The 22,996-nt window shown below is 40.7% G+C and overlaps 1 protein-coding gene across 9 annotated transcripts in view; it reads right to left on the bottom strand.

Moving 5' to 3' along the window:
- Positions 1-9,833: 9,833 nt before the first annotated feature.
- The window catches only part of LOC137951520 (protein root UVB sensitive 1, chloroplastic), a 43,590-nt gene continuing 30,427 nt past the window's right edge, over positions 9,834-22,996 (bottom strand). For 8 of the 9 annotated variants that reach the window (XM_068798223.1, XM_068798225.1, XM_068798226.1 and 5 more), the window contains 5 exons: positions 18,451-18,507; positions 11,730-11,928; positions 11,170-11,285; positions 10,795-10,974; positions 9,834-10,705 (listed from right to left, as the gene is read on the bottom strand). In XM_068798223.1, coding sequence (XP_068654324.1) covers positions 10,421-10,705; positions 10,795-10,974; positions 11,170-11,285; positions 11,730-11,928; positions 18,451-18,507 — 837 coding nt within the window. In that variant the 3' untranslated portion in view covers positions 9,834-10,420. The remainder of the gene's footprint in view (positions 10,706-10,794; positions 10,975-11,169; positions 11,286-11,729; positions 11,929-18,450; positions 18,508-22,996) is intronic. The other variant, XM_068798224.1, reaches the window with a different exon arrangement.

The raw sequence follows: 22,996 nt of genomic DNA, 5'->3' as shown, positions 1-22,996 counted from the left end.
AAGGCATTGTCCAAACCCTCCGGTCCGGCAAACAGATCCACACCACTAAAGACCCATCACCGCCAGAGGCGTCGCCGTCCGGCAACAAAACGCAGATCTGCGGCGTCGGCGTCAATGGGTCCCGCATAAAGCGGCCGGCCCCATCCGAAATCCGACGAGAGAAAAGAAACCATTGTTTTTTTTCCTATCTACTTTTCGTGTTCCAGATACAGCCAATTGTCTATATATATATATATATATATATATATATATGTTAATATCAGTTGTCTACTGAATATTGTTAATTTCAGTCATCATCCTTTCAGGTCTCACAGGCCAATATTGGACCTGGGAGACTGAGAGAGGAGGTGGAGACCATGTGATGTCTTAATGAAGAAACATCTCTGCTACATGAAGTAGTTAGTGTACAAATCAGCAGCTTTCAAGGTGTTGAAGATACTGCCTTAAGAGATTGATCCTCAATCAATTAAGGATTATAAAAACTGATTCTCAATCAATTAAGGATCATTGCCCTGTTTAGGGTCTTCCATCACAGGAGCTAATTAAGCTCAATCACAGGAGCTAATTAGGCTCAATCATTCCTTGTATGTAGATTTACAATATCTTGTAATCAATTGTAAATCCCTGTAATTAGGGATATCACTCCTATAAATTAATGAAAGCATGGCACCCCAAAGTGTGGTGAATTTTTTAATCATTCTTCTCATGGTATCAGAGCTGTTCTGGATTAAAATTCCGTGATCCACTATGGCCTCTGAATTTTCTTCTGATCTTCTCTCATTCAATACCATGCTTCACATGGTCACCATCAAACTTTCATCTTCCAATTATCTTCTATGGAAGAGTCAGTTCCTTCCTCTCCTTGACAGTCAAGGTCTGCTGGGTCATGTGGATGGTACTCTTGTGCCACCACCTCTTTTTGACCCTCCTACGTCTCAGACACCAAACCTCAAGCACTCATCATGGAAAGCTATTGACCAGCGTCTTCTCAGTCTTCTTCTTTCTTCTCTGTCCGAAGAAGCTATGGCTGAAGCCGTCGGTCTCTCCACCTCTCGTGAGGTATGGCTTGCTCTAGAGAATTCCTTCAGTCACAAGTCAAAAGCCCGTGAAATTCGTCTCAAAGACGACCTTCAATTGATGAAAAGAGGAGCTCGCCCGGTGACGGTCTACGCCCGCGCGTTCAAGGTCTTGTGCGACCAACTTCACGCCATCGGTCGTCCCATTGATGACACCGACAAGGCGCACTGGTTCCTCCGGGGTCTTGGTCCGGAATTCTCTGGTTTTTCCTCTGCCCAAATGGCCCAAACCCCCTTACCCTGTTTTTCCGACATCGCCTCACGCGCGGAAAGCTTCGAGATTTTTCAAAAATCTCTCGAGCCCACGGCTCCCTCTCCTGCGGCTTTCACTGCAAACCGAGTCTCCCATCAATGCTCCGGTGGCTCTTCTCGCCATCGCCGGGGTCGCGGAAACGGTCACGGCAGCCACGGCAGCTCTGGAAACAGAGGCACCTTCGTCTCCGGCCACGGCCACAGCCAACACGGTGATTCCGGTCACGGCTCAGGTCGTCCCACCACCAGCAATGGTCGCCGCCCCCCCCGGTGCCAAATCTGCCGTCAGGACGGCCACTATGCCGATCGCTGTCGGCAACGGTATTCACGGGAGGAATACCCTTCGGCGCATCTCGCTGATTCATTTAATCAGCAGTGCTCCGTGTCCGAAACCCAAAATTCGGACTGGTTCGTGGATACGGGGGCCACGGCCCACATGACCCCGGTTCACTCTTCATTGGATCAAACGGTAATCTACACGGGTAAGGATCGTGTAATTGTGGGGAATGGCGCGTCTCTACCTATTACTCATACTGGTTCCCTTTCTCCTTCCCCAGATCTTCACTTATTAGATATTTTGGTTGTTCCTCATCTTACTAAAAATCTTTTGTCTATTAGTAAATTAACGAATGATTTTCCCTTCTCTGTTACGTTTACTAATAATTCTTTCACTGTTCAGAATCGCCAAACGGGAAAGGTGGTGGCAACCGGTCGGCGTGATGGAGGTCTATATGTGCTAGAGCGTGGAAATTCAGCACTTATTTCTGTTTTGAAAAATAAATCTCTTCATGCCTCCTATGATTTATGGCATGCTCGATTAGGCCATGTGCATCATTCTGTTATCTCCTTATTAAATAAAGATGGCCATCTTCATCTTACTTCAGTATTGCCCTCTCCGCATTTATGTGCTACATGTCAACTTTCCAAAAGTCACCGTTTGCCTTATCTTCGCAATGCCAAAAAGTCATCTAAATTGTTAGAATTAATTCATTGCGATATATGGGGTCCTTCACCAGTACCATCGCATTTGAGTTTTCTTTACTATGTTTTATTTATTGATGATTATTCTCGTTTCACTTGGCTTTACCCATTGAAATTGAAGTCTGATTTCTATGATATTTTTCTTCAATTTCATAAATTTGTTGAAAATCAACATTCTGCTCGTATCAAAATTTTTCAAAGCGATGGTGGTGCAGAATTTACTAGCACTCGTTTTAAACACCATCTCAGCTCTTCGGGAATTCATCATCAATTATCTTGTCCCTACACTCCTACCCAAAATGGCCGCGCAGAACGAAAACACCGTCATTTGACTGAAACTGGTCTGGCCTTACTCTTCAATTCCCACATTTCTCCTCGTTACTGGGTTGACGCCTTTAGCACTGCTGCCTACATCATCAATCGATTGCCCACACCGCTTCTCGGAGGTAAGTCCCCCTTTGAACTTATCTATGGTATTTCTCCAAATTATGACAATTTCCATCCTTTTGGTTGTCGTGTCTACCCATGTTTACGTGATTATATGCCAAATAAATTCTCGCCTCGTAGTATTCCTTGCATTTTTATGGGCTATAGTTCATCGTACAAAGGTTTTCGTTGTCTTAATCCTGTCACATCTAGACTTTATATTACTCGTCATGCTCAATTTGATGAGACTCATTTCCCATCCCATGCCTCTTCCCAGGCTCAACCTTTATCCTCTCTCAATTTCTCCAATTTTCTGGAACCCAGTCTCTCTTCTCCTGTCATGCCCCCATCTCTTTTGGCGCCCCCTTCTCGGCATATTACTCAATCCGACTCCCTTCCTTGTGTTATTTGCACTAATCCCGTGGATGAGTCTTTGCAGGCCCCTTCTACTGTTACAGGACCTACTCTGCCACATGCTGATTCCACTGCTCCTGTTGCTACTATTCCGGTGGGTTCTCATCCTATGGTCACACGCGCCAAAGCTGGTATTTTCAAACCTCGTTACTCGGCTGATCTGGCGTATTCTGGCTCATCTGGGCTGCTTTCTGCTCTCCTCGCATCTACTGAGCCTAAAGGGTTCAAATCTGCTGCCAAGAATCCAGCTTGGCTTGCCGCTATGGATGAAGAAATTCAGGCTCTTCAAAATAATCGTACTTGGATTTTGGTACCTCGACCGGCTCATACCAATATTGTGGGTTCTAAATGGGTCTTTAGGACAAAATATTTGCCTGATGGTTCTATTGAACGGTTCAAAGCTCGTCTTGTCGCGAAGGGGTTTACACAAGTCCCAGGTCTTGACTACACCGACACCTTCAGTCCTGTCATCAAAGCTACCACTATTCGGGTTGTACTCTCTCTTGCTATTACTCATCGCTGGTCTCTCCGTCAATTGGACGTCAAAAATGCATTCCTCAACGGTCATCTCAATGAGCGTGTCTATATGGACCAGCCGCCTGGGTATATTGATCCTCGCTTCCCTGATCATGTTTGCCAGCTTCAGAAGGCTCTCTATGGTCTCAAACAAGCCCCTCGAGCTTGGTTCCAACGGTTCAGCTCTTTCCTTACACATCTTGGCTTCCACTGCAGTCGGGCTGATCCTTTGCTCTTCGTCTTTCATCGGCAATCTGACATCCTTTATCTGCTCCTATATGTCGATGATATTATTCTTACGGGCAACAACCCTTCTGTGCTTGATAATTTTGCCAGCAAGCTTCATTCTGAGTTCGCTACAAAGGACTTGGGTTCTCTCAGCTACTTCCTTGGTCTTGAAGCCACACCCACCTCTGATGGGCTCTTTCTTAGTCAACTGAAATATGCGCGCGACATTCTTGCTCGCGCTCACTTACTTGACAGCAAACCTGTACATACTCCTATGGTGGTTTCTCAGCATCTATCCTCTGTTGGTCAGTCTTTTTCAGATCCCACTCTTTATCGATCTCTTGTTGGTGCTCTTCAATATTTGACCATCACGCGACCCGACATTGCTCATGCTGTCAACTCGGTTAGTCAATTTCTACACTCTCCCACTGATAACCACTTTCTTGCTGTTAAGCGTATTCTTCGGTATGTCAAAGGCACTCTTCATTATGGTCTATCCTTTCGCCCGTCTGCTTCTCCTGGCTCCTTAATTGCTTATTCTGATGCTGACTGGGCCGGCTGTCCTGACACTCGCCGCTCCACCTCGGGTTACTCCATCTACCTTGGGGACAACTTAGTTTCTTGGAGTGCCAAGAAGCAACCTACAGTTTCTCGTTCCAGCTGTGAATCGGAATATCGTGCCCTTGCTCTCACGGCCACTGAACTTATCTGGCTCACTCATCTTCTTCGTGATCTCAAAGTATCCATTCCCAAGCAGCCTCTTCTCTTATGCGATAACAAAAGCGCTCTTTTCTTGAGCTCCAACCCTGTTGTTCACAAACGGGCCAAACATGTTGAGCTAGACATTCACTTTCTGCGAGAACTTGTTGTTGCTGGAAAGATTCGCACTCAATATGTGCCATCTCACTTACAGATTGCGGATATCTTCACCAAGAGCGTCTCTCGCCCTCTCTTTCAGTTTTTTCGATTCAAGCTTCACGTCTGTCCTAATCCGACGCTTAGCTTGCGGGGGGCTGTTGAAGATACTGCCTTAAGAGATTGATCCTCAATCAATTAAGGATTATAAAAACTGATTCTCAATCAATTAAGGATCATTGCCCTGTTTAGGGTCTTCCATCACAGGAGCTAATTAAGCTCAATCACAGGAGCTAATTAGGCTCAATCATTCCTTGTATGTAGATTTACAATATCTTGTAATCAATTGTAAATCCCTGTAATTAGGGATATCACTCTTATAAATTAATGAAAGCATGACACCCCAAAGTGTGGTGAATTTTTTAATCATTCTTCTCACAAGGTATGATTTTGAAAACTTTCTGCTTTATGACTCTATATTATGCATTGGGACAACAACGGGATTCCGTTTCAAGGCAGGAGGGGAGCTTGATGGACCGAACAAAAGCTTTGTAGCCATTTTGGCGCAGAGTGTGAATTTTCTATCAGAGAGGAAGTAAAGGTATGGTCCTGTATGTGTAGGATATCTGCAGTTCCTTCTAGGAGCTGTATTGGCTATGCAAAAAGGAATTGACATCCAAATTGGTTATAAAATGACTATTCATTATGATTATAAATTGGGAGGAGAACCTTTTCTCAGTTGTCTCTTCTAGAAATTGTTTTTTTTTTTTTTTTTTTTTTTGTTATTAACTTTGGCATGTTCTGTTAGTCTACAGGAATGTAATTCATGTCTTCTTTGCTACAAATATGTGCACATATTTCTTTTACTTTTTGAGGATAAAATTGGACAGAATCTGCAGATGCATCAGTGTAGAGAATACAGCTTTCACTTCTATCTCAAAGTTTGTTAATTTTGGTTTCATAGAAAGGGGAGAGATATTTAAGCCTTTCACTACGGTATTTTATAGTCGTTGATTTGAGTGCATTGCTGCTACAGTTATCTGGTCCATATTTCTGTTCTTGTTTGCAATTGTTGACGTTCAAGGTGTTTCCTTTCTGTCCAAGAACAAGGAGGTTCGCTTTTACTAATTATCATCTGCGATGTATCAGTTATCAGCTTGGTGACTAAAAAAATTCAGAAAATTAAACTCAATTCCAAACTTGAATTCCATTTTCTTTTTAACACCTTTCTTTTCTTGTTTCCTCTCTCCTTTGAGAAATGAAATATGATCAGATGAAATCCTAATGAGCTAATGCGAGGCCATACGGCCTGAGGGCCCCGAAGCTGCTGTAACAGGGGCTATTCAAAGTCAACCTGTCCCCTTTCGCACGATTATTCTTAACGGCTTTATTTACAATGAGTTTTAGTTACAACATCTTTAATATCCTATGTGGGCAATGACCAGCATTAGATCATTCAGATCCTAATTATCCAAGGAAGAATGTTGTTGTTTGTTGCTCTATCACATGTGTTATTTCTGATAGAGCAACAAACGAGGAAGAATTGACAAATCTAAAATTGGAGAATTAAAGGCAAAGGTCGTGGAAAAGGATGAATAAGATACAATGACAGAGCCAATCATTGGAGAAATAATGAAGTAGGAATTGAAAAATCTAAAATTGAATGTTATTTTTGTCGAAAATATGGACATTATTCATGGAAGTATCAATTCAAGAAAGTAGATGAATAGTCAAAATTGATTGAGTACAAGGAAGATGTTGGGGGGCCTTTACTATTCCTTTCACTAAATGATGAACCAATTGGAGAAAATAGTACATGGTACTTTGATAATAGCGCTAGTAACCACATGACAGGTGATAAAAGCAAATTTGTAGAACTTGATATAATAGGCCAGACACGTTTTGGTAACGATACAAAGGTGGAGATTAAAGACAAAGGTATGATCTTATTTCAAATAAAAGGTAGATGCCACAAAATTCTTCATAATGTTTATTACTTTCCCAAGATGAAAAGTAATATTTTGAATATTGGGCAACTTTTGGAAAGTGGTTATAAAATCACCATGGAAGATCAGTTTCTTTGGCTTAGAGATCGAGAGACCAATCTTATCGCTAAGGTCACAATGACAAAGAATCAAATGTTTATGCTTAATATGAAGAACATTGGAGCAGTGTGTTTAAAAGTTTGTGTGAAAGATCTATCATGGATTTGACACATGAGATTTGGTTATCTAAACTTTAGAGGACTAAGAGACTTGGGAGAGAAAAATATGGTGAAGGGCATTCCAAAAGTTAATAATCCTAATCAAGTATGTGAAGCGTTCCTACTTACTTGGCAAACATTCAAAAAAGAGTTTTCTGAAACAGTCCACTAGAAGAGTCACCACTCCACTTGAACTAATCTATGCTGATGTGAGGGGTCCTATCAAACCTCAATTTCTTGGTAAAAAAACTCTTACTTTATCATTTTTATCGATGATTTTTCTAGAAAAACACGGTTATATTTTTTGGAGTACAAGAGTAAGGCTTTTGAGGTATTAAAAAGTTTAAAGTTTTATCTAAGAAGAAAATGGCTATGAGATTAAAGCACTACAAACCTATCGAGGACGAGAATTCACTTCCAATAAATTCTAGAACTTTTGCGAAATACATGGAATTTGTCGCCCTTTGATAGTTCCTAGACCACCACAAAAAAATGGAGTTGCAGAGAGAAAAAAAAATAGAACAATCCTCAGCATAGCTAGAACTACGTTGAAGAACAAGATGATGCCAAAAGAATTTTGTGTAGAAACTATTGTTTGTGCAGTCTATCTCTCAAATCGATTGTCAACAAAAAGCTTAAAGAAAGTAATGCTCCAAGAAGCATGGAGTGGACGGAAGTCAAGTGTGTTACACTTGCGAGTTTTTGGATCAGTGGCCTATATTCATGTTCTAGAACAAGAGAGATCTAAGCTCGATGATAGAGACAAGAAGTTTGTGTTCATTGGCTATGACGAAAATTCAAAAGGCTACAAGGTCTTCAATCCTAACAATAATAAAATTCTAATTAGTAGAGATGTTGAGTTTGAAGAAGTTGCTTCATGGGATTGGAGTGCTAATGAGGAAATAGTCTATGATTTTCTTCCATACTTTGAAGAAGAAGGGTCTGCAATGCAACAAACTCAAGGTGAAATTACTCTTCCAACCTCACCAACTTCATTCTCTCAAACATCATCGTTATTGCATTCACCTTCATCTTGCTCAAGTAAAGGACCTCAAAGATACCAAAGCCTTGAAGGCATCTACAATGAAATTGAAAGGTTAGAAGATGAAAACTTTTTTTGTTTTTCTCTAATGATAAACCTTTGAGTTTTGAAGAAATTGTAAAAGAGAAAAGGTGGACACAAGCCATGAATGAATAAATTCAAGCTATTGAAAAGAATAACACTTGGGAACTTGTTTCTCTTCCAAGTGATCATCGGGCTATCAGAGCTAAATGGGTATTCAAAGCCAAGAAGAATTCCAAGGGGAAAGTAGAGAGATACAAAACGTAGTTAGTTGCTAAGGGGTATAAGAATAAACAATGCATTGACTATGAATAAGTATTTGCTCCTGCTACTTGCCTAGAGACAATCCGATTGTTAATTTCTCTTGCAACTCAAAATCATTGGAAGATTCATCAAATGGATGTAAAGTCCGCTTTTCTGAACAACCATTAGGATATGTTGTAAAAAGTCATGAAGACAAAGTACTATTATTGAAGAAGACTTTGTATAGACTTAAGCAAGCACCAAAGCTTGAAACAACTATTTTGATAAGTATTTCCAAGAGAATGGTTTTACTAGGTGCATGCATGAATATGCACTTTCTGTAAAACGAGAAAATGGGGGATTATTTTTTGTTTGTGTATATGTGGATGATCTTATTTTCACAAGAAACAATCCAAGAATGTTTGAAGACTATGACTCAAGAATTTGAAATGAGCGATATGGGCATCATGTCTTACTACTTGGGAGTTTAAGTAAAACAAAAGGAAGATAGTATTTTCATCTCTCAAGAGACTTAAGTGATCAAGAAATTCAACATGGTGAATGTAATCCCACCAATACTCCCATAGAATATGCCATGAAAATTTCAAAATGGAGGATGGAGTAAGAGTAGACCCAACTTTATTTAAAAGACTTGGGGAAAGTTTGAGGTACATGACTTTTACCAAGCCTGATATTTTGTTTGCAGTTAGAATTATGAGTCGATTCATGGAAAATCCCTCTAAAACGCACTCGAAGGCAATTAGGAGGATTTTTCACTATCTCAAAGATACCTTTGACTATGAAATTTCTATTTTTTTTCAAATGAATTCAAGTTGATAAGGTATCGTGATAATGATTAGGGGGGGGGGGGGGGGGGGGGAGGGGGGTTATTGCAATTCGGGTTCAAGTGAAAGTGTAATTGATTACATTGTCACTAAAAAATAAGGCGTTAGTACAGGCCTCGAGCTGAGTTCAAGTGGATAAACCAATTCGTTCACTTGAACCAACTCTTGAGCAAAATGGATGAATCAAGATTCCCACCAAAATCCTAGTTCATCTCATTTCACTCGTGTGAGCTAGAGTGAAGCTACACACTCCCGTGCTTTCCTCTCTTCCCTCTCTCTCTACGTCTCTCAGCCCTCTCTCCCATCTCTGCATCACGAGGTTCCCTCTCGCCTCTCAAACCTCCCTGCCGTCCATGTGCCTCTCACCTCTCTCGGCCCTTTTCTCACCTCTCTCGTCTCAAACTTCTTCCAATTTCCTCATTTCGGGTCCAATTCCCCTAATTTCTACTTATTTCCCCCATTTTCGGCTTCAAAACTTAGGTAAGAACCAAACATTAATTACATGCACCCCTTTCGTAGTAATCTCGACAATAGGAAAACCAACCATTCTCTTTCAAATAAAACAACTCTCATGATCAGTTGTCTTTTCAAAGGGAAGACCAAAAAAATTCATCAGTTACCATTTTTTGGTCCAAAGGAACTTAAGAGGAATAAAAAGAAATCCCATCAAATAAAGATTTTTTTAACCCTATTTTGATTGATGCTATATAAATATGGCTCGCTACTACAAATAAAGCATCGATTGTAGCATTTAATCACTTAAAGTGAAATTATAGAATTTCAAATCTTTGAGCTTAAGAGTCATAAAAAGTACTAGATGGAAAGAAAAGTGAGTCGAAGACCCCATGTAATTGAGTAAATAAATCTGAAAAAAATTGTTACCCTTGATCTCACACCCTCTCCCCCAATATCAAATCCAAACTCTTGTGTTTGGGCTTGAAGACCTTACGATTCTCTTTTTTCTTGAGCTTGCCGTGAACTGAGGTTCTATCACTCGTATCCAGCAGGGGTCAAAGGAGGATGCATCACTGCTATGTACGTGTATTCCCTTTATAAAGTCACCTGATCGACTTTCACCTGTAAGATGTTTTTAAGAGACTAGTAGCAGGTCTAATGCTTAAATGCAGCTCATCTACTAGCCAAGACAACTAAGTCGATTGAATTGGATTTTTCACTATATCCAATACGTCCGTTTTTTGCATTACCACATTGAGATACACGTTTTTTCTCACGCTAGAATCAGTCCTAAGGCGCCAACCTGAACCAACGCAACATATTTTGTTGTTATATGCTTCCTTGACCACAGTATGAAAGTGCCTTACATTTTCTGTGCTGCAGCTGCATAGACTGGTCGGATGCTATTGGGCATTGGTCTAGCAATAAGCCCTTCCATAGCCCACCCAACTACTTGCCCATCGAGTTTGACATGGTTGAATTCTCTTTCCACGTAGTCCAAAGATACTTGCAACCTTCCACCCGGTCTGCAGTCATCAACAGTGCCCCTTGATTCAATACCTGCATTCCTTTCCAGCCAGTATAGAAAGTTGACGTGGAACAATGATTTAAGCATATCATCTGGTGACAATCCTTCCTTTAGTATCACCTAACAAAACCCAAAATTACCACAAACCATTATGAAGCTTGCTCAAACTTCCGTCACTAATGCAGAAAGAAAATTATTGGTTCACTTACACAAAATTTTCTTTTATGCTCTGTCAAAATGTATCCTTCCTTCATGAATAGATCAAAAAGGGCAAACACATCCTCCTCATCGTTAATCAACTCACTGAGCTTAGTTCCAAGCTGCAGTCGGCTCCCAATTTGGGCTGCAGCATCTTTAGCTTCCGCAGAGAGTATTCCATGCTGCATCACCTAAGAAAAAAACTGCATGTCATGGATATGAACAGTATTTGTTAAAAAATTTGAAAAGGTTTGAACTCATAGTCCTCTTCAGCACGTTTGTTGTAATTTGAAAGGTAAAAACCACTTGTGCACCTACACAAAAATGATTTATGTGGCTTGATTTGGCAATGTAAAACATTTTTAACTCATGGAGAAACCACCTACTTCGTGCGTAGAGGACACATTTATCAATGGAAGACCTGGAAAAAGTGGTTCCTCATTGTTGACTTCTTTTACAGGTGGGACTTGGCCACTTAACAGATACTCACTGAAAATAAGACCTGTTACAAACAACTCTAAATATGAGCAAATGACACAAGGATCCTTCCAGGTAAAATAAATAAATGTATCAAAATGAAATTTGAGGTATATTTCATAAAACATGCTTCCAACAAAACCAGCAACTAGTTTATGAAGCTGCTAAAGAATGACCTAAAAAACACACAACAAAATGTCGTAAGCCCTATAAGCTCTGAAGGTCCATGATGTTGGTGATTTATCCATCAAGGTTAACACAAAAGTGGTGCTCAAATTCAAAATTTCATATTTTTAAGACGTCAATTTTTTTATTTATTTTAGAATATATTAGTAACTTGCATGCATGAACTGAAATTCAAAAATATAGCTCAGTGCAAAATTTTTTAACTGTGACTTCCATAAGAGGGTTTCACTATTATTTTCATATCTCAGAAACTAAGAGGATACAGAATACAGAAGGGATTTACTTGCACGGTAAGGATTCAATGTCCTTAGTTGGACAGATTGGTATGACTTGAGATTGCAAAACATGTGGAACCCACTAACTACCGTGAAAGACGCGACAGCTAGTGGGGTGGATGAGCCAATGTAGTTAGCCAAAGCAAGTCCAAGCATGATTCCAAGAGTCTTGCTCACCATCCCTTGAGCTTCACCTTTAGCAATTACCTGCATCAATAACGAACTAAAGAGGAAATACTGCAGTTCATCCAAACTCATAAATAATAAAGATACACGAGCTATAGGGTTTGGAGTTTTTTTTCATATAATTCTTCATTAAGTTAACATACTAGGTTTACTCTCAATCAAACTAGGAAAGTGAGAGTTATGCCTAATCTGACTGACCCCATCTTCATCATCTTTTCCACTCTTTCTTGTTTCTCATTTTCCTCATGTACTCCTTGTTAAGGAATAGTCCCACATGGATTAGTGAGTACAAAGATCTTGAGTTTATTAGTTGGGAAAAAGGTTTCCTAAGGTGGCTAGTCATTTTGGGATAGGGCCTTGGACCTAACTTCACATGGTATCAGAGCAGGTACTCATACGTGGGCCTGCACCTAAACTATCTACTTGTAGAGCCACAAAAAGAGGGCCTACACCTAAACTATCCTTTTGTAGAGCAACAAAAGAGGGCCTACACCTAAACTGCCTACTCCTAAATTATCCACCTGTAGAACCACAAAAAGAGGGTCTACACGTGAGGGGGAGTGTTAAAGAATAGTCCCACATGGATTAGTGAGTACAAAAATTTTGAGTTTATAAGTTGGGAAATAGGTTTCCTAAGGTGGCTAGTCATTTTGGGATAGGGCCTTGGACCCAACTTCACACTCCTAATTTTTCTTTCTTCTTTATTTTTATTTTATTTTTCCAAGCTTTGAATTCTAACATAGTATCAACAGTTGTTTGGCTCTGCCTAATGAAACTAGCTTTAAAAAAAATATATATATTCGTATCAACGCTCAGGTTTTGAGTAGTAGTTTTAGTTTTCCATTCAATTCCAGCCAAAGATGAAGAAAAAGAAGTATCATTAATGGTTGAAAATTTCAGTTGACATTTCATCAAATACCTGAGATATCAGCATTTTTATCAAGAAAAATTCATATTGACAGTTTCTGGAGAAATGGTGTTAAACTTAAAAGTTAGCCAAATACCTTGTGGCCAGACAATTCATGTAAAATAAAGTCTAAATCTCCTATTTGGAGAATATTATTAAATTTAGCAAATTTCAAGGATCAGTCCCGGTTTCATGTGGGAGATGGTTCCTTGTTTCACTAATGGATTGATCGCTTGTCAATTTGATGGGCTTGTGGTTGGCTACAATGTTCAATTCAGGAGGAATCTAAATAATAATGAGATGGATAGATATGTTATCTCCCATCACTGTTGGAGGGTCATTACCTCCGTGCTAATGGCAAGATGATTTGATTTGAGCCCCTCTTCCTCGAGCATGTATGCTCTCAAATTGGGTTATTTTTATTTTATGAAAGGTGATTTTATTAAGAGAAATAACCAAAGGAAACAAAAAAGGGAAGGGGGGGGGGGGGGGGGGGGGGGGGGGGGGGGGGGGGAACCTAACCCCTAACAACAAGGAAGCTCCCTATTTTGGCCAAACCATCGGCCACAAAATTTGCAGATCTCGGGATTGTGAGACAAAAAACAATTAAAACGGCTAACAATTTTCCATAATTTTTTAAAAAAGTGTCCCAATGACACCACAGAAGCGCTGAGGATTGCTCACACCAACCGATCACCACCTTAGAATCTCCCTCGATGTGAATGGGGCCAGCGCAGTGATCACTGAAAACACGGAACCCATTAAGAAGGCCGTGGAGCTCGGCCGTTGTGGAGTTCGCGATACCAAGAGGGCTGGTGAAGGAGATGATTTGGTTCCCTAGACACGAACAACTCCACCAAATCCTGCTAACCCAAGGTTGCCGAGAAAGGAGCCATCAAAGTTTAACTTAAGGTCACCGGCTGACGGTGGGGTCCTTTCAAGAACAACTAGGAACTAGGAAAGACAACTCCAATTATCTCTGATGGAAGATCCCGAGAAGGGGGAAAAGGTTTTCCTAGAATGGAGCCATGTAGCAATGACTCTTCCTTGGGATTCAAACTTGGCACTGAATCTCCTTTGATTTCACTCTAACCAGAGACCCCAAGGAATGAAAACCGAGCATGCCAAGATCATCATTTTCCCAAGACCGGGGATGGCAGTCCCTGCAAGCATCTGACAGGCTGCGGGAAGATCCACAGGAAAGCAGAACTGGAACCCAATTCGATTGAGAATCAACGTCCAAATCCCCCAAGAGAAAGGAAATAATGGGAGTAGGTGGTTGACTGCTTCCTCGACGACTTGGCAAAAAGGACAAATGGTGTCCACCCCAAGTTGGTCAAATTGGGTTATCACCTTCTGCTGGAGGCATTAGGGCACTCAAAGGTCTAATTCTTTGTCAGGAATGCTGCCAGGGGAAAAATATTAACATGAGCAACCATAGAGTTACCATTGCTAGCAGGTTTTGCATTTTCTGAGGTGCTCACAGCAAAACTATGGACCATATCCTGATTCACTGCAATTTCTCTCATCAAATTTGGTCTAAATTTATGTCAAGATTTGATCTTCAAGTTCTGCTTCCCATATCTTTCAATAAGCTTATCAATCAGGGTGCTTTTAGTTTTAACCCTCAGTTTAAAACACATATGCAAATGAAGACTTTGGCAAGAGAGGAATAGGCACCATTATAACAATAAATCTTCTAAGGTGATTTGGCAAGCAATTTCCAATCCCTACACCCAAATGAAAGAGAAGAAGAGTCTATAGTTGGATTTTCAAAGCTACTTCATCGTCTAGCAGGCAAGTTTCTGTAGGATTGGAAAAATAGAGTTAAGAGCAGCAAACACCAAGTTGAGAAGTAAATATCACTGTCATTAGTTTCAATAATCAGGAATCAAGGTAAAAGATCGACCGTTCTTCCTTAAGTATTAAAGGTTATAGTGAAAAGATTTAAATAAACCTCATAGCCCAACACCTAATTGGTCATTTTAAGTTAAAGTGGCAAAACTAACCTCACATATGCATTAGCCATAAAACATAATAGAGACTACAATTATGCCTCTCCTAGCTATTCAGAAGACCTTTGAAAAAACTAAGAAAAGAGAATGAGAGGTAGAGAAGGTGGAGACGAGAAAGAGTGAAGAATAGTCTATCTTAAGTACAATTACACAAATGCCCTCAATTAAAAGCCCATTTTTTTATATTTCCTATTCTATGTGTCCTCTTTACATGAAACATGGTGCATAGACATAGTTGAACATACAAAACAAGATTACATCAAGACATATAAATAAAGATCAATTAAAATGACCAAAATACCCCTATACTTTTTTTCAATACTCCCCCTCAAGTTGAAGAGTTTATGTTGATTAATCCCAGCTTGCCACAAAAGATAAAAAATTCACGCTTTCCCAGTGCTTTAGTCAAGATATCCCCAACTTGATCACCAGACCGAATATATGGATCGGTCACCTACTTTTTCAATACTGCATCCCAGATGAAATGATAATCTACCTCTATGTGCTTCGTACTCTCATAAAAAACCAGATTCCTCACAATGAGGATTATTGTTTGGTTTCACAATACATAATCATAGGATCCCTCAGATAGAAACCTAATTCTTGGATAACAGATTTCACCCACATTAGCTCAGTGACGGTGTGGGCCAATGCTCTATATTAAGCTTCTACACAGGACCAAACAACAACATTATTTTTTACTATTCCAGCTAACTAGGTTTCCTGCCAGAAATACATAGTACCTAGTGGTTGATTTTCTGTTAAGCTTGGAACATGCATAATCAACATCATAGAAAGCCTCAATTCTATAGTGTTTATTAGGCTTAAAAAGGAGACTTTTTTCTGGTACTCCTTTCAGACATCGTAAGATTCTCTGTGCAGCCACTAGGTGAATCTTACGTGGATGCTCCATAACTGTGACATATATGAGTTCGCCTACTAGTCTTCGATACATTGTTTATTTCTCAATTTTGGACTTTGATCATAATGAAGAACAAGTCCTACTTCCATAGGTGTATCAGCTGGTTTGGCCCCCAAAAGTCCATACTCTTGAAGCATTTCAGTGACATATTTCCTCTGAGTCAGAGTAGCGAATAGAGATGTCATGCAGCTCATCCAAAAAAGCATTGTGGTGGCAATACTATGTTGGGCTATATACCCCTGATATGACCTACAAGTTGCCACTAATCGTGTCCCAAATTAGGAGGCTGATTGAGTGGGGGCTAAGTTGCTCGTCAATGACGTCCACCAGATTCGAGTTCCATAAAGCAAGGATTCCGCCAGCATGTATAGTAACATTGACAGCAGCCTATGCAAGGTGAGAAACAACACCAGAGTTCCTTCACAATTTGGTTGATCATACACTGGAAGTTAGTTTCTTGAAGAAAAGCAATGTTAGCCTTGCTAGATTTGAGAAGGTTTCGGATTGCAGAACGCTTCCGGTCTGAGCCAATTCTGGTTGGATTCCAGGCGGTGGGCCCGAGTATATCGCTCCCATTAGCACTACATGCTTCATCATCTGATTCAAGGTCTCTTCATCATACTTGTGTCATTCTGATTGTAGCTCAGCAATTAGTTTCTGAAAATTTTCACCCAGCATTGTGAGTATAGCCTTCGTGTCGCAGGGTCAGTAGGGAGTTGGAGAGGTGGGTTGCTTGACTCTCCTAGTAGTAGTTGCCAGGTTTGGCAAGTTTGGGATCTCCCTCGTCTTTGATAGGTGGCCAATCTGGGGGGGGCCTGAATTTCTCAGATTTGTGTTGGGAGGACGCCGGGATTGATGGTGTCGGCTTGGGTTGGGGATGCTCGTTCTGTTTTCGGTTGGTTAGAGAAGTGATTGTGAAGGTCTAATTTGAGGGGGGGACACCCCAAATTGGGGGGTGCAGATCGAAGGAGTGGAGTTGCTTAGTGAATGCAGCAACAGCATTTGCTAGAAAAGGTAAGTCTGTTTGTTGAGTGGAGAGAGAGACGGGTGGTGTCATTTTATTAGGTTCAGTTTTATAGTTGGAAGAAGATTCTCTGGAAGGCCATAGGGGCTTGGGCTTGTTGACACATTGACCCGAGAGCAAACTTGTCGACATGATGGATAAGATGGGAAACTGTGAGGTCAAGTGTAGTGTGCCGCCCCAGATTGGGATTCGGGACATATACTAATTGTAAGAGTGTCCCATCCTTTTCAAAGTGGAAGCTGTTTGAAGTAAGGTGAACAGAAAAAGTATCTGGGTAGGGGGAACAAGTTTGTCAAAATGTGGTTAGGTTCTGCTACACTTGGCTTTTGGCAGTGAGTAGGTGGGAAGTTTTAAATTTAATATTTGGTGTGTCAACTGATGAGGGCCAGTGGGGGATCTTTGATTGGTCGTCACATGAGAGGCTGGGAAGGGTTGGCCACCTGGACAATTATGGTCAATGACCAGTGTGCAAACCGGATGGGATCAAGGTAGATCTGCCACCACATTCTCACACACAACCAAAACCTGCTCCGAGAATAATTCCAGGAAACAACCTTTACCCATAAGATCAAGCTTCCGACTGAGATCTTGAGGACAGAGGAACCATGCCTCTCTTGGAAATGTATGAGGAATAGGCTTGCCATGTTAAGCCTGACCTTCATAGAGGTGGCGTCTCCCAACTTAACAAAATGCCCATGGCACTCAACGATCTGGATGAAGATTTGCGGGTGCCACAGCTCAGCCTAAAGGCCCAGGATATTGATCCATTGTCCGAGGAGCTGGCTTGGGTAGAAAGGAGGCCTTTCACAGATTTTTTGGATGTGAGTTTCCGGGTGAGGGGGAGCTTTAGTGGTTTTGTTTTTTCTTCTGACATCCTTTGCCTTTCTATGTAAAGGCCCTATGAAAAGCATCTCTAGCCGTGATACACTGGAATATGGCTGGTGAGGAATAGCGAAACCTTTGAGGGTAAGAGCAGCTCAATTAGAGGTGTGATTGAGAAAGCAATCCATAGTATTCCTTTATGGGCTCACAGCTTGCAACATCTCTGTCCCTTCCCATCGTCAGTCATAAGGCAAATTCTGGAGAACAGTAATGTGGTTCAGCATTCACATGCCTCCAGTAATGGTTGAATGGCAACCCCCATCCCCAGTTTGGCTTAAACTAAACTGTGATGGCTCCTCTTTGGGTAACCCAGGGTGAGATCTTCAGAAACAGCACAGGTCAACCGTTTCTGAGCCAGCAGAAATATGCAGCTCAAATGAAGCAGAATCGAGGGCCCTATTGAAGGGCCTCTTAGGGAGGATGACCCAGCCCTAGTCATTGGCTGGGGTAGATAAATACCCCTGTTCCTTGGCCTCTCAAGCAGATCTTTCATTAGATTTCTGACCTCTCCTTGGAATGGCATATTGCATGGATCAAAGTGCCTAAATCAGCAAATTCAGTTGCTGATGACCCAGCCAAAGCTGGAGTAAGCAAAGCCTCCCTGGCCTCTGAGCCTTCCCTTCCTATTTGGCTTAGCCTTTGGCCGGTTTGTATTCTATGTACTTGCTCCCTTAGCCTGTTGTTTTGTGTTAAAATCATCTCTTTCTCAAAAAAACGAAAAAGACGCTATTTACCAATTTCAAAAAACAAAAAATACAATGTAACTTAATGAAGAAAATAGCAAGGGTTGTACCTCTGCGAAATTCCTTTGAGTGGCAAAACCTGCATAGAAACAACTCCTAGTTGCAGCCTGCGTAGGAGAAGTCCCCAACATCAACTCTATCAATTATAAAAAAACAGCAACCATCACTAAAAGAAGAAAGCCTTTTTTTAGATTAAAGAGAATTTCATTAAGAAAGGAGAAGAGATACAAGAATTTGAGATGAGAGGACTAGCATGCCAGCTCAAAATCAGCAAACAAAAAGAAAAGAAAATAGTAAAAGGAAAGAATCTCCAGTTATGATGCTATCAAAAGAAACACCCTAACGCACTAATGAATCTGCAATAGAGTTAGCACCACGAGTTGTGAACAACTCTGACAAACGCATTAAGAACTTAAAAAGATGAAACCCTTAACACGTACACACATAAGAGTTATGCTGAATAGAAGGCTAGGACATCAGTAACAAAAAATAGTAAAAACGGAGTATGGACTAGGTCCATATGAGCTTTAGTTCCACCCATTTTTCAACTATACCATCAAATTTGAATTGAATGACTTAATAAATGATTTTTTATTTTTTAACATTAATTTATTATCATATGTATTTTAATTTTCTCTACTTTTTATACTTTTTTTGAATGCTTTATTGAACAAAAAAGTCAATAATAATAATAATAATAATAATAATAAAATGAAATAAAACAGAGTAAATATAACGGACTAAATGGCATTTTTTTAAAATAGAGTAACTTTTCTTTAAAAAAAAGTTGGATGCAGCTAATCATGGCTGAATTTTTTTTTTTTTTTTTTTTTTACGAAATGTGATTTTATTAAGAGACAAAAAAGAGGAGCTAACTCCTAACAACAAGAGTGCAAGAAGGTTCCTTGCTTGGCTAAAACATCAGCCATAGAATTTGCAGATCTCGGGATGAGAGACCAAAAACAGTCAAATAAATTGACAATTTTCATAATTTCAAAAAAGGCGTTCCAATGGCGCCACGAAGGCGTAGAGGGATTCTCACACCAACTAATCATCACCTTAGAGTCTCCCTCAATGAGGATGGGCCTGGAGCAATGATCGCGGAAAACGCAAAGCCCATTAAGCAGGCTTTGAAGTTCGGCTGTCGTGGAATCCGCAATGCCGAGAAGGCCGGAGAAGGAAACAATTTGGTTCCCAAGAGAGTCATAAATCATGCCGCCAAAACCAGCTAAGCCAGGGTTGCCGAAAGAGGATCCGTTAAAATTCAGCTTAAGGACACCAATAGGCGGCGAGGTCCACTCATAAATAACTGGGGGCTTCAACGAAGTGTGGAGCTGGGCAAGACATCTCCAATTGTTTTTTATGGAAGATCCAGAGGAGGAGAAGGCTTTTCGAGAATGGAGACATGTAGCAATATCTCCTAAGATAGTTTCAATGCCTCTATCTTGAGAGCTGAACTTGGCATTGAATCTCCTTTGATTGCACTCTAGCCAAAGACCCCAGGGGATGAAAACGGAGCAAGCTGAGATCACCAATTTTCCAAGACCGGGTATAGGGGTCCCTGCAAGCATTCGGTAGGCGGCGAGCAAGTCCTCAGGGAAGCAGAGATGGAGTCCAATTCGGCTTATAATCGACGTCCAGATCTCCCAAGAGAAAGGGCACAGGAGAAGCAGGTGGCTAATAGTTTCTTCTGTGGCATGGCAGAAAGGACAAATGCGGTCCACCACTAGCTGGCCACGATTTCAGAGATCGTCAGCAGAGAGAATTTTATTGCGGCAAACACTCCACATGAAAATTTTTACTTTAGGGGGGGCGCTGAGATGCCATGTGAACTCCACTGCATGCTTGGGACCATGAGTAATCCCTCCTCGAATAACAAGGTAAGCAGAGGAGACCGAGAAGGAGCCACTTTTATCTAGCCACCAGATTAATTTATCCGATTTGTTAGCTTGAATTCTGGTTGGCTATAAAGCTTCCAAAAGGCAACTGGCTTCAAGACTTTCAAGTTCCGAAGACCACGACGAGTTTGAATATTCCATCCCTCATTATCAGCGACTTCAGCAATGGTAATATTCCTTAATCTGGAAATTCTGAAGAGGTTCGGGAAAGAGTTTTGAAGAGGCATATCACCCAACCACCAATCTTCCCAAAATCTGATATGATGGCCATTTCCCACATGGAATCGGATTGCTGAGGAGAAAATTGGAGTAAGGACATAAAGAGATCTCCATATAGGAGATAAATGTCTTTTGTTTCCCCCCTTGGTCCACCAATTTGAAGTAATGTCGAGCTTTGATAGCACCATATCTTTCCAAAGGTTTGGAGCAAAAGAGTTGAGTCTCCAAATCCATTTAAGGAGCAAGGCACGATTCATGTCTCTGGTAAGCCGGATTCTGAGGCTTCCAAGGCTCTTTGGGAGGCAGACTTCCTCCCAACTGACCAAATGGTACTTGAAATCTGGGCTGCTTCCTCTCCAGAGAAAACACTTCTTCATCTTATCCAATTGCCGACAAACAAAAGCTAGGTAAGGCAAGAAGGATAAATAATGATTTGGGATGCCAACAATGCATGATTTTAGAAGGGTTAGCCTTCCTGCCTTGCTAAGCAACCGATCCTTCCAGGATGCAAGACGCATTTCCATCTTGTCAATAACTGGAGTCCAAAGATCTTTGCAAATATGGCCAGTGAACAGAGAAAGATCGAGGAAGGTGCAAGGGGTGGATGAGATCGAGCAACCAAGTACTTTAGCCATTTCTGAGAGGGAGTTTGGGGTTGATATTGAACCCAATCAAAGAGGTTTTCCCCCAATTTACTTTCTAACCTGAGCAAATTTCGAAGAGTCCCAAAACTGCCTTTACTCTTCTGATGTTGTCCATAGTTCCAGCTTTGAAAATCAAAGTGTCATCCGCATATTGAAGGATAGGGATATTGAAAGCCGAGGAGCTGCTGGTTGGATTTAGCCAAATCATAGCAGAGAGGAATTCCACCACAATGTTGAAGAGGAGGGGAGAGAGGATCTCCCTATTTATATCCCCTCTAGCCATTAAAACACCCACAAGTTGTTCCATTCAGGACTAGAGAATACGTTGCGGAGGACAGGTAGCTCCTGATCCAATATCTCCATCGATCTCCAAAACCCATGCGAGTCATGATGTCGTCCAAAAGGGTCCAGTTTACCCGTTTGAAAGCTTCAACTTCCTTTCCCTCTAAAATTTAATAATAGAAATAAAAAAAGAAAAAAATTGCTACCATGACATGGGTGACTTACCTGGCCTATACTCACATCTAAGAGAAGATAAGTTAGAGGTTGTGTATGTAGGTTAAGTAACAGTGTGTCAAATAATTGGCTCCACAATTCCTTATTCAGCAACTAGATTATGGAAAGAAATTTGCAGGCAGATACAGTTATGCTTCAGGGTATCAGATTTCATGCCAAGGATGGTATCTTAATGAATTAAATTGTGGTGTGACATTTGGAATGGTACATCTGCTCTAGCAAATACTTTTCGCACAATCTTTAGGCTCAGATACAATGCTCAAATTTCTATTTGGGCTTCTCACATGACAAATGCTAGATAAATTTGGATAGTCAATCTCCATTGGGATCTAAATGATGAGGAATTTGTAGTATGAGTAATCTGTAGTATGTGATGCTTTAGAAGCCTTAAAATCTCATTACCTTCTTGATAATTAAGGCTATTAATGGGTTAAAATCCAAATCATTAAGAGAAATCTGAGTCCAACCCATTAAAAAATGGATATCTTAAGAGTCTTTATCAAATTCTTAAGAGTCCCAATCAAATATCAAATACCTGTCTCATAATGGGTTGAGTTTGGCTTGATCACAATTACCTCATGGATATCTAGTACTATCTATGAACCTAGGTCATAAGAAATCTTTACTTTTGACCGTTTTCACTAAACTTGCTCTCTAAAATACTCTCAACTCCACTCAGACTTCTGAAACTTAGGTTTGTAGCTTGAGGTTGAAAAATAACTTCCTCTGTCTATTATATATGTATACAATTGGTCTTCAAGAAATCTACAACATATCATAGCTTCAAAAATTGGTATTTGGGTTTTGAGCTTGTATGTGTAAGATGGTTCTTGGACTTAACTTTATCAGTACTGGCACACTTACACTCTTTCTTACCCATGAATACATGCGGGAGAGTACACGCCAATAATCCCCAGCTTGAACATAATAAAAACTCTAGAGATATCAACATTCATCTGCTTCCATCTCCCCATTACTAATTTGGACGTCTTCAGAAAGCTTGCCTCCTGTTGACAACTCTGATCAATCACCACACGAAAATTCTTGGGTGGATTTCACTGTGGGCTTCACTAATACCAACACTGATGCATTGAACTTCTCCCCTTTAAGCAGGAAAATCAAGACATGAATCCCAACTTGGGAAACAGAAAAGATAAAATGACTTCACCAAGCCATATGACAAGACTTCAAATACCAGAAAACTAGGCCTAAGTCAAGTTTAAAAAGATCGCTCAAAAGGAAAGGTGGTCAATACTCAAGGCTGCTTACATGGAAACACAATCTCCCACTCAAAGCAATCCAAGAGACCAAATAAGATT

Source organism: Aristolochia californica, unplaced genomic scaffold, assembly GCF_029961685.1.
Source record: "Aristolochia californica isolate CCGP_79_NKW_82.1479 unplaced genomic scaffold, dmAriCali1.0.hap1 SCAF_15, whole genome shotgun sequence".
Taxonomy (NCBI): Eukaryota; Viridiplantae; Streptophyta; class Magnoliopsida; order Piperales; family Aristolochiaceae; genus Aristolochia; species Aristolochia californica.
This window is presented reverse-complemented; position numbering and strand designations above follow the sequence as displayed.